The sequence below is a fragment of the Leptonotus elevatus genome, chromosome 5 (genome assembly GCF_054856555.1).
Source record: "Leptonotus elevatus isolate MCC_2025b chromosome 5, RoL_Lele_1.0, whole genome shotgun sequence".
Taxonomy (NCBI): domain Eukaryota; kingdom Metazoa; phylum Chordata; class Actinopteri; order Syngnathiformes; family Syngnathidae; genus Leptonotus; species Leptonotus elevatus.
The window spans coordinates 27,860,158-27,872,396 of NC_141243.1; the positions used below are offsets into that span (position 1 = coordinate 27,860,158).

A 12,239-nucleotide genomic window follows, 5' to 3' on the forward strand; every position below is an offset into this window, starting at 1 on the left:
ATGGTCCATGTATAAAATAACAAGGTATCCTGCCTTACGTTATATTTCACTTATAATGCACTTAAAGTTGTGTTCCTAAAATCCAAATGGCCATATTGGACATTTTGTATGTTTTTGTTGTTGTTTGTTTTAAAGCAAAAGTTTTATAAAATAATTATAAATAAAGGAAAAGTTGTATTTATTTATTTATTTTAATAATGAAAAATACATCTAAGTGCACATCCCCTCCGTGGATTACAAAGTAGCATAGGTCCACAATATTGAAAACAATAAGAAAAGCAAATGAGCCAAGCAACAGCTGTCAAACGACTGTTGCCAGCCAGGCACCCAATGCTAACGCTAACAGCTAGGTACTATTCAGGAACGCCAGAGACTTGTATCGTATCATACAGTGACGACGTAATTAACGTCCTAAATTTGCTTTTTAATATACTTTCAGGGTGGAATTATGATAATGGTAGTAGAAAATATGTAATTTCAATAAAAATGTCGATAATGCAAGCCAAAATATCAAAGGGAAGTAGTCAAGCTGGCGTTCACGCTACCATGCAGACAGATTCAAAGTAAAATCCGCCAAGGCTGTTGCATTGGTGTCAATGTATTATTTGGTCAGCTTTATTTTGAAGTTTGTGGCTTCTCTGACATGCCTGAATGACGGCGTTGTGCCAGCTCAGCTCGCACACGTACACCCGTGCACACACACCGAGATGGAATATAATCGTTAACATACATTTTAATCTTTTTGTTTTGGTGGAAGAAGCAAGTATTTTCAAGTCAAATGGCGCAAGTCCAATTGAAGTCACAAGTCATTGTTGTTTAAGTCCAAGTCGAGTTGCAAGTCTTAAAATTTTGTCAACTTGAGTCAAAAGTCGTCAAATTCATGACTCAAGCATGACTCGAGTCCACACCTCTGCCCCAGACTATAGAGTTGTCGGGCCATTTAGAAATACAGGGACTCATACAACGGAACCCCCTCCCCTTGATAAACAATACCAGTTTGGCACATATTCTGGCGTCGGATCGAAACCTCATAAGTCACAATTTGGTAAATTTCGTATGTAAAAAAAAAAAAAATGCTTTTGGTCAGAGTGTGTGTCTTTTTTTTCTCATTAACATAATGCATTTCCTAGCCCCTTCCCCTAACCCCAACAATCAAAAATTATTGCCTACCCCTATTCCTTACCCTAACCTCAACCACAACCCAATTCAAACCTAAACTCTAAAACCAAGTCTTGACCCTCAAAAAAAGGTCTAAACTTGTGGGGCCCAGCAAAATGGCCCCACATGGACGGGTGGGCCCCACAACTCTGTGAAATCCCGGAATTTTGGAACCACTATGTAACAAAAACAAGACCACACACACACACACACACACCACACACACACACACACGCACACGCCCCCCCCCCCCCCCCCACACACACACAATTATTGTTTTTTCCCAAGAACAGGACTTCTATTGGTAATTATGAAAAATAATTATTAACACCTAGACCAGGGATAGGCAAGTTCGGTTCGAGAGAGCCTGCATGTTTTCGGTGTCCCCTGCCTCTAACCCAGGTGTTTCAAATCATCAGCTCATATTTACGTTCTGCAGGAGCCTCTCAGCTGTGTTCGAGGAGGGAGACATCAAAAACATGCAGGACTGCAGCTCTCTAGGACCGAACTTGACTACCCCTGATCTAGACGCACTGAGATATATACATGCCACAATCACATGCACCCACAAGTACGCAAGTGTTTCGGCTTTTGTTTCAATTGAAACTGTGTTCCTCATTGGCCTTATACAGTATGCCCAAAGTCAGCGTTAACCTTGACCAATGTTGTCTTTATATATAAAAAAAAACAACAACAAAACAATAACAACACGTTTTAATTTACATAACTTACTTACTTTGTCTTTTGTCTATCAATAATGATGATGATGATTGTGGTGGTGGTGGTGATTATCACCATCATCATCATTTAAAATATAATACTAAAATAATAGATTATTATGATTGTATTTTATTAAAATATAATAATGTCTACTAACTGTCAACATAAAGAAACTTTATTGTAAATGTTTTATTTTTTTAATGGAAACAATTGCAGTATTTTACTAGATCACTAAAAATTACAGTACTTTCCTGGCAGCAGTGACCCAGTAAAATAATAAAAAAATAATAAAAAATACTTAACAGGATTTACATTTACAGTAAGCTACTAAAATGGAAATTGTAAGTGCATGCAACATACTGTAGAAACTTACAGTATTTTACTGGATTACTACTATTTGTTATCAAAACAGTTTAGAGTTTAATCATTTAAATGTTTATTTTTATTTTAATGACATGCACAGAATACTTTCTGTTATTATATTTTACATTGCTGGAACATTTTTTTTCTTAGTTCAACTGTTCCGTACAATCCTTGACAATAAACTATGATAAGGTCTACAGTGGTTCACAACCTTTATTCAGTGATGTACCCCCTGTGAATTTTTTTTCTTCTTCTGCCAAGTACCCCCTAACCAGCGCAAAGCATTTCTGATTGAAAAAAAATAAGAGTGCTGTGCCATCATTGTCTGATAAACTTTGGAACTCTATTTGTATTTTTGTGGTCTCTTGAACTATCCATCCTTTTTCTTAAGCGCTTGTCCCCACAAGGGTTTGGGAGCCTATCCAAGGCAGTACACCCTGAACTGGTTGCCAGTCAATTGCAGCTCTTGAAATATTTGGAAATAAAAACATACAACAAAAAAATAAAAATAATAAATAAAAACATTAATTATAAATAAAGATTTGTGTAAATATATATTATTATCAACATGAACTGTCATCTTTTGGGATCATAGTAAAGCTCTGTTCTCAAAAAGAAATAATTCACAGAATTTTAAATAAAGATTTCAAATGATTGACAGGCGATTGTAGGTGGCATATATGACAAGTTGGGTCAAACCATTGTGGTATGGGGGGAATGTTGGGTTTTAGGACACTACAATTCAATTGCCTACTGAATATAAAATTCATTTTATGAACTTATTATTATTATTATTATTATTATTATTAATAATAATAATAATAATAATAATAATAATAATAATAATAATAATAATAATAATAATAATAATAATAATAATAATAATAATAATAATAATAATTTTACATATACTTTTTAAATATATTTTAAAATATCACGCTTTCACGTATGCCCAGGGGTACTAGTACCCCCATTTGAGAACCACTGTACTACACTGTTGTTGTTGTTTTTCGTTAAACAACAAATTGTGTAAAAACCGAGATGAAACAATAAAGCACGGAATTAACAAATTGGAAATGTTGGCTTTGCTGCTTTATTCAGTTGTGGATCCTTGCGAGGTCAGTGATCTCTTACCTGCTTGAACTGCTCCTCATAGGTTCAGTCGTGGTGCTGTGGCTGCGACGGCCCAGGCTGGGACTCAGGGCGGTGTGCCCGGGCCAATGCCTCTGGGTCGCTTCTGTCAAACAAGCAAGTTTCCTGGAGAAGAGGCTCGTAGTGCTTCAAACAGTCCTGCTCGTCTTCATCAAATACCTCCTGCTCATCCATGTCTTCTCCCAAGCCTTCCATGTTAGTGTTGTCGCTGCTGATTCGCGGGGGCATTCTGTCCCCGCCGGCTTCGCAGACTTCATTGTGCGAGTGCCTCGCCTCGGAAAAAGAGCCGGCAACTTCAGCGCTGTGCTTTGTCGCCTGGTAATGCCAGAAGGCCAGAGCTTGTTGATGTATCTGGAACTCCACCATTGAGTGGAGGTCTCCCTCCTTTCCTGCTTGCCGGAGTTTCTCATTGAGGGGCATCCGTGCTGCCTGTTGCTGCCGCTGCAGGTTCCCCATGACAGCCTCAAGCTTCATGCCACTGCTGCCGCGTTGGTATGCCTGGACGCCAGGTAAGGGAATGTGGGAAGAGGCGGAGGGAGGCTGCAGGGGAAGGTTGCTGATGGACGAGAAACAGGCTTCCTGCGTGGAGATATGAGGGCCACTTTGTTACCATTAGCGCTTAGATTGTCGTTGCTCTTTCACTGTCAGACTTACTGTCTAAAATAAAATTTTGTCACACAATAACACGACAAGCCAAAGAAAAAAGAATAACAAAAATTAAGTTTCAAAGTGAGCAAAGTTTGTTATCATGTATAATGCATAGAAATTAAGTCAATGTCAATTGTGTAAGCGCTTACCAGAGCAGATTTATTTCCTAGATTGCTGTAATCAACCATGCTTCTTTTTGTTAGATGTAGATTTTTAATAAATCATCCAAATGCAGTGGTGATAAACAGCATCAAGCATATCGGGAAAGGTTTCTCAATAAACAGGCTGCCTGACCTATGTAGTATTAAATGCAGGAGCACCAAGCAGCTTGTGGCAACAAGTGGTAAATGTAACGAGAAGACCTCTCAGGCATAGATCAGTCCCCCTGCTCATCTGCTGACATCACATCAATACTCCCACAAAGAGGAACAACATCTAGTTTGACTGCACCAGATGCTTCAGCTTATACATTACAGCAAATGAATAGGCTAATTATGTCAGTATGTAAACTTTGAATTAAAAACTTCTTTTTTTTTATGAACCCCTTCAACTTCGTCAGGTCGGCATTGCAAATGATAATTTGCTCTCATTTGCCTAAACTCAGTCACCTGAATGAATAAACATTAATTAAATGAATAAAGGTAAGTTATTTATGTTGTGATGGACATAGTGGCCCTTTAATATGGAGTCAAATCAGTGTTCTCAGTGCCCAAAAACAAGTGCTGGATATATATAAATAAATATATATATATATATATATATGTATATATATATATATATATATATATATATATATATATATATATATATATATATATATATATATATATATATATATATATATATATATATATATATATATATATATATATATATATATATATATAGCCATTCCCACACCATGTTAATACTTGGGCGGTAGTAAACTGGTCGCCGCCCAAGAAGTTTTCAAGAAAATTTTACGTATTTTAAACCTATAAGACACACTTAAATTTGTCTTATGTGTGCACCGAGTTCCGGAAACGTTTTCCTCCCAGCCAAGCTTCGGGGCAAATGTTTTTGCACGTTTCTGATCGATACTCTGGTTCATGCTCGTTTTTGGTTGGCTGCTTGCCTGTGTTGGGACTGCGGGAGACGGGGAATGAGGGTGGCGACGGCGGCGAAGGCAGAAAAGAATTGTCGCTGTATGTATTTGAATGTGGAGATGGAACGAGAAAGTGAATAAAAAGAGATAAAATGAAACGCCAGACTGCAGTGTGACCTCCTGTCTCCTGTAGTTCATTTCGTTTACCCTTTTTAGACCCCACCCATTTAGCGATGTGTAGCGACTGGGCGCTATCCGCGGAGACTACTCGAACTCCGACAGAACTCCGTAAATGGCATCAGCTTAAAGCCGAGACATGCTTACAAGGCACAATTTAAACTGCAATCTATCAGTTACGCGGTTGTACATGGGAATAGAGCAGCCACGAGATAATTCCACATCAATGAATTGTTGACATTTTATCGTTTCAATTTAATTATAACTGTTCTGATTTTAGTTACAACTGTTTAGATGTAGTCATAACTGTATTAACTTGCTCAGTATAGCTTGATGAGTGTACTAAATGTGACGGAACGTTATAAGATTCTTTCTTTCCTCTTATCTGAGGAAGAGAGTGTGTTAAAAAAGGTTTCCTGTGCAAAGCTGTGTTTGATCTGTGGATGTGTCTGTGCTGTCACAATTTATGCTCATTTTTAAAGGACCTTGTCTGGTTCCACATAAATGGGCCAGTATCTGGGTTTAAACTCAATGTGTTTTAATGATATGCTGTAAAAATGTAAAAGTCTTATCTGCTTCCTTCTGTCGTCATGTGTATTGAAATCAGGGCTTAGAAAAGGGGGGGGGGCTGTATCGCTGTATCCTGAGGAGGGGTGAAGGAAGGATGAAGGAAGGGTGAAGGAAGGGTGAAGGAGGCGTTGTCAATATGTTATAAGAATACTGGGAGTCCTCTGAGAGAGCACGCAAGCGAGGAGCAGTTTGTGCTTTTATAAACCCGCTGTGTCCAGAATATTCTGCAAAATAAATCCTTCGAAGGAAACCTGATTCACAGATCTCCATTCTGATTTCTGATCTACAAAACACGCGGAAAACTTAAGGATCGTTTTCCAACAGATGGTGACCCCCGACGTTCGACGTTGAGGTGAGGTTATAGGGTTTTTTCAACGGACAGAAATTCTGGCGCCATATTAAATTGAACGGTAAGGGGACAAATTATCCTCGTAGGGAATTTCTGTCTGTTGTGGACTCTGCAACCGATTTTCGTCGTCTTCATTTTGGCTAAATTATACATGAGATCTGAGTGAACAGGTATTAGTGGAGCCGTTACGGCATCTCAGGGACACGGAGTCCTTGGTGTTGATTTTTACTACGACATTGAACTATACACGATGGTTTTGTGTCGTGGTCTTTGTTTACGGAAGTGACGTCACGTTGGATCGCGCACGCAGCTGAGTGAAGAAGCTGTGAGAGATATATGTGAGTACAGGTTGAAGCAGTGGGTTTATTAAATTACGGAAAACACATGGCTGTCTCGTTCCATGACGGAATCTGAAGAGATCGTAAGACCTTGCATTTCTGAGGTATTACATATTTGTTCGAGGAAAACACATGGCTGTCTCGTTCCATGACGGAATCTGTAGAGATCGTAAGTCCGTGCATTTCTGAGGCATTTATTTTTGGGATAAGAAGTTAAAAGTTTCGGCCGCTGTGAAGGAATCGTGAGGTCCGGACATATTTATTCGACGAAACCACATGGCATTTCCGTCCCGTTTTGGGATCTGTAGGAGTAGTAAGACCTTGCATTTCTGAGATTTTATGTATTTGTTTGTTATTATAATTTTATTTCTTGAGCAACGTTGTTGTATAAATATAACCTATTGTGCTGTGAGACCACAAGTGAGACGTCACAGACTTAATAATAATTAATAAGAATTGAATATAATTATAAATACGGGAGTAAGTAAATATTATAGTAATGGAGGGTGAATTTGACCGCAATACTGAATGGTTTGACCTACGTGTTATTCCAAATCATGGTCGGGGCTTGTTGTTGAGTACTCAGGTTAGAAATGCGTGTGAAGTATGTGTGGGAATTATGCCTGCAAAAGATAGAAATGGAATGAAAGTGCTGTTGAATGATTGGATGAGGACTTGTTGTGAGGAAGGATGGTTTCCGTCGTTATCAACCGCTGTGTGTTTGGTATCTTTGATAAAAGAGGTAGAGCTAGCATGTGTGAAGAAACGACAGTTGTTAGATAAAGAAATACGGGGGACATATGGGTTGTCTCCTAGAGGGAGAAAAATTAGACAAAACTGTAGAAAAGTGGATCAGATGATGGTTAATGCTAGAATGTTGGCTATGGGTTGTTCATTGAAACTTTCTAGGATGAGTTTGATAGAGGCAAGGAATGAGAAAGGGGCTAATTCGAATGGTTTTGTGTCACCTACGGCGTCGCCGCCATATGCTGAGCCACCCACGGAAAATGTGTTTGAGCCCATTAACCCGTTTACTGATTCCCCATATGTAAATGCTATTCAGATGCTGCAAAATTTGCAAGCTCCCCTGTTAACTGTGAATGGGGGGAGTCTTAATGTTGACTGGAATGGTGAAAGTTCTGACAGTAACCCTCGGCTACGAGAATCTGTAGTGCAAGCCGCGGCTGACGGCTTGGCAGCTGGCGTAACCGCCTCTGTGAGACAATTGGAGGAAAATTGGACAAAGTGTTGCATATGAATGAGGGGCCGCAGGAGAGACTGACTCAAGCCAAAGCTTTCGGTTTGGAACTAACTAGACACTCTGAAGTGCCCCAGCTAATTTGCAGCAAATGGCGTAAAATTCTTGCCCGCTTTGAAAAAGCTGCAGACGATGAACTGACAGAACAAAACCGTATATTGAAGGCTGAACAAGATGAATTGTTTAAGCAACGAGAGCGAGAAATGACTAATGAGACTTCTAGTGCATTGGCGAACAGCTATCACATTGCAGATATTCAAAATCAGCTGGCCGACCTAAGATGTGCGGTTGGGACAGCTTCAGGGACACGCCCTGATTCTGCATTTGGCCACACTCACGACATTAGCATGACCGGTCGTCTCTCAGACAGTACTCTCCAAAAACCTGTGACGCGTTCTCAGGCAGTTTTTCAAGCCCCCATGTTGGCGAAGGTTGATCACGCTACGGGAAATTCTGCCACGGTTTATAAAGCCTATTTGACCTCTGACTTGAGTGTGCTGTTGCAGAAACTTCCCCCGATGCTGGTGGGGGGTAAAAATTGGTTGAGATCTCTTCAAAGGGAGGTTACAGGTCAGATTTTAACTGCGGGGGATGTGCGCGCGCTCTTGACGCAGGCGTGCCCTCTTTCTCAACTTGAAGTGTTGATGACTAATTCAGGAATGTCCTCTTTGATGGATGGTGAGGCTCTATCACATGATAATTATCTGACACTGTTTTCAGTGCTTGGCGGATTGTTTCCTATTCCTGAGGTTGTCATTTCTGACTTGATGTTCGCTCCAAAAGCTGATGAGGAGGCTGCGGCATTCATTGACCGTGCCCGTGGAATATTCGTTAAAAACTGGACACTTGCCGACTGACTCTGCACTATATTCGCAAGTTTTTAGAGCAGCGGTGCTGAAAGGTGTCCCTAAGTCTGTTGTGCAGGCCATGGAAGTGAATCCTGATCTTCCTGGTGCAGACCACACCAGATGGCTGTCTCATCTGAAACACCACCTAAGGAGGTATGCTAAAGATATAGAGTCAAAAACTGAAAAACATAGGAATACTGAATTACAATTAGCAATTATGCAATTACAAACTTTGAAGACAAAAGAGGAAAATATTGCTCTCCCGGCTTCTACTGTTGACCCATCACCTACTGTTATGTCTGAGTGTATTATGTATCAGTCAGGTCCATTTATGGGCCGAGATCAATGTTACAACTGTGGTCGCGCTGGACACTGGGCTAATGACTGTCGTCAACGCTCACAAGGCTGGAGAGGCAGAGGGGGCAGGCGTCAACAAAGAGGGCGCGGCTACAACCAGCCAAGGGGACGTGAGTCACGGAACGCTCCACTCCACCTAGCTCCACCCCAGCAGCAATTTCCGCCTGTGCCAAACCAGCAGTTCCTGCCGCCACCTAGTGGACAGTTTCCGCAATGATGGGACCCTGAATTCACATGCCAAGGTCCGCAGGAACCTATGATTGAACTGACGGTAGGAGGAACTTCTTTATCATTTATGGTCGACACTGGAGCTTGTCACTCTACCATTATGACATTGCCACCTGAAAGTTCCCTCACCGCCGAAGGCATTTCGTTGGTTGGATTCAAGGGAGAGGAAACTATCCTGCATATGACAACTCCTATACACACCAAGTGTTTCACACAAACTCTATTGCACTCCTTTGTGTTCGCACCGAACTGTCCAGTGAATCTTTTGGGAAGGGATCTTCTCATAAAAACTGCTCCATTGATCCAGTGTGGGCCAGACGGGCTCACTCTTCAGTTTCCAGATGGACATACTTATTACTGCGCTGGTGACTCCGCCTCCAACGTCTCCACCCAATTTCCAGTGGTGCCTCAACACACCATGACATGCACCACTGCTGACATCTACTGGGCAAAGATTGACACTGATTCCTCCGGCTGGAGGGATATTGAAACTTTTTGGACACTTTGGTCGTCTTGGGTTCGTAATCTCAGGTCATATGATATGGTATCTGACTGTATGCATTAGACTCTTTTCTATGACAGATGTGGTGATGAGATTTGCTGTATTCCAAATCTCTTGTTGCCTATTGGATTAAATCTGATTTATTTGTATCTATGTCTGTTTTAGAACATCAACTTTTGGACCGACATCATGGAAGAGAAACATCGGACAGCGAGCTTGCTAGTGTTGCAATCCTTGCCTACTGCACTGTGGTCTACTGACCCAACTGATGTGGGCCTATGTAATGTTACTCCAGTAACTTTTAAAATGAAACCCGACTCCATTTGGGTACCACAGTACCCCATGAAGGAAGAAGGACGAATTGGCATCTCAGTAACAATTGAAAGTTTGCTAAAAGCAGGGGTTCTTTGCAAAATTGATAGGTCTAACTACAATACTCCTATTCTCCCAGTAGAAAAGAAAAATACTGGTAAATTTCGAATGGTACATGATCTAAGAGCTATTAATGCTGTAGTTTTGTCCCCTACACTGCCGGTGCCCAATCCTCACTGGACTCTGTCACAGATCACTCCATTACACACTCATTTTACCTGCATTGATCTTGCTAATGCATTCTTTTGTATCCCTCTTGACCTGTCTATGCAGAAGTATTTTGCATGTACGTGGAATAATGAGTGTTACTCCTACACTAGGCTTCCTCAAGGTTTTGTGTTGTCTCCTGGACTTTTCAATGCTTCCCTTCGACAGTTGCTGTCACCTCTCCAACTTCCTCCGGATGTTCTTTTGGTGCAGTGTGTGGACGATCTACTCCTAGCTGCACCATCCGAGGCGTCCTGCCTTCAAGCTACACAGCTCCTTTTTAGCCATCTGGCTTCGATGGGTTTGAAGTGCTCCAAAGGCAAACTCCAAATTGCCCGACCTCAGGTTTCTTTCTTGGGTCGACTTGTCTCGAGACATGGAACAGGTATGTCTCCGTCACACAAAGATGACATCTTGCACCATCCCAAACCGACAAATGTCAAACAAATGTTGGCTTTTCTGGGTCTTTGCAACTACTCCAGACATCATGTTCCGGATTTTGCGGAAAAGGAATGAGAAACCTATCACATATTATTTTTTGGACTCCAGCTGCTGAAAACTCTTTTGTTCTGCTTAAAAAGTTATTGTCATCAGCTGCGGCTCTTGTCATCCCTGACTACAACAAAATGTTCTTTCTGGATGTTTCTGAAAAAAACAGCAGTGTTTCTGCTGTTCTTTTTCAGAAAGGGGAAAATGGTAAAAGACATGTTTGCCTTTATGCATCAACGCCTCTTGAAAAATATGAACAACGTCATCCTCTCTGTGCAGCTTTTGCTTCAACATTAGCTCGCCTGATTCAGAAAACATCTCATATTGTGTTACATCACCCGCTGACAGTACGTACATCACACAGTACAGTGCAGTACGTAACCAGCCAAGCATTTACTATGACAGGGGGATGACAGAGAAAGATTGAATCAGTCCTGACACAACCCCACATTTTGTTTATACATGAAGGAATTAACATGGCAGAAGGCCTGTTGGAGGGACAACCCCATTGCTGCACTCAGCGAATTTTGGAAGAGAACTCACTAAGAAATGACCTTTACGACACACCACTGGACTACCCAGACTTGACGTTATTTACGGACAGCTGTTGTTTTAAAGGCAATAAAGGACTCCAATCAGGTTTTGCTGTAACACAAATGATAGGAACAACTTTTGACATGATAGTGGCAGAGAGACTCACAGGGCCACAGTCAGCTCAACGAGCAGAAATAGTGGCTGGAACAACTGCACTGAAGCTAGCACAAGGAAAGACTGTGAACATTTACACTGACTCTGCGTATGCACATGTGGTTGTGCACACCGCCATGGCAGAATGGCAAATAAATGACTTCATGACTGCAACAGGGACACCTATTAAACACCACCAATACATTTTTACGTTGAAAGACGCCTTACTACTGCCTAAAGCAGTAGCTTTGATCAAATGTAAAGGACACTCAATTGATGGTGAGCGAAGGTGAATTAGGAGAAGGACAAGAAATAACCACAGAAACAATTAAGCTGTGGCAGAAAAAGGCAAGTCCAGAAGAAAAAAGTGTGTGGATGTCTAAAGGGGGACAAAAAGATGAAGTAGGTATATGGCGGAAAGAAGATAAATGTATTCCATCTCAGAAACAATTGAAAAATCTAATTTCTGAAGCCCATGGAATATGCCATGTTGGTTTAGAGGAAACAGTAAGAAGACTACACACCTGGTGGCATCCTTTCATGAGACAAATTGTTAAACGTGAACTGCAGGACTGCAGTGTTTGCAACAGATATAATAGTATTCCTACATCTAAACCTCCCCAGGGCACTCACGGTCCGGCCGGACGTGACAGCTCTGGGGTCAGATGTTTTTTGATGGATTTCACTGACATGATAAAACCAGTGTCGGGATACAGATATTTTCTGGTAATA

At 41.1% G+C, this 12,239-nt stretch overlaps 1 protein-coding gene and 1 pseudogene across 2 annotated transcripts in view; one reads left to right on the forward strand and one right to left on the reverse strand.

Moving 5' to 3' along the window:
• LOC147174825 (uncharacterized) overlaps positions 1-12,239 on the reverse strand; it is a 78,741-nt gene that overhangs the window by 54,763 nt on the left and 11,739 nt on the right. Inside the window, exons 2-3 of one of the 2 annotated variants that reach the window (XR_015094903.1) lie at positions 3,553-3,972; positions 3,376-3,478 (exon numbers count right to left, since the gene is read on the reverse strand). Coding sequence is in view for 1 of the 2 variants with exons in the window: in XM_086076841.1 (XP_085932967.1) it covers positions 3,400-3,972 (573 nt within the window). In the remaining variant the exon portion in view is untranslated. Of the gene's footprint in view, positions 1-3,375; positions 3,973-12,239 lie in introns of both variants that reach the window. The other variant, XM_086076841.1, reaches the window with a different exon arrangement.
• Positions 7,814-9,282, forward strand: LOC147174826 (uncharacterized; annotated as a pseudogene).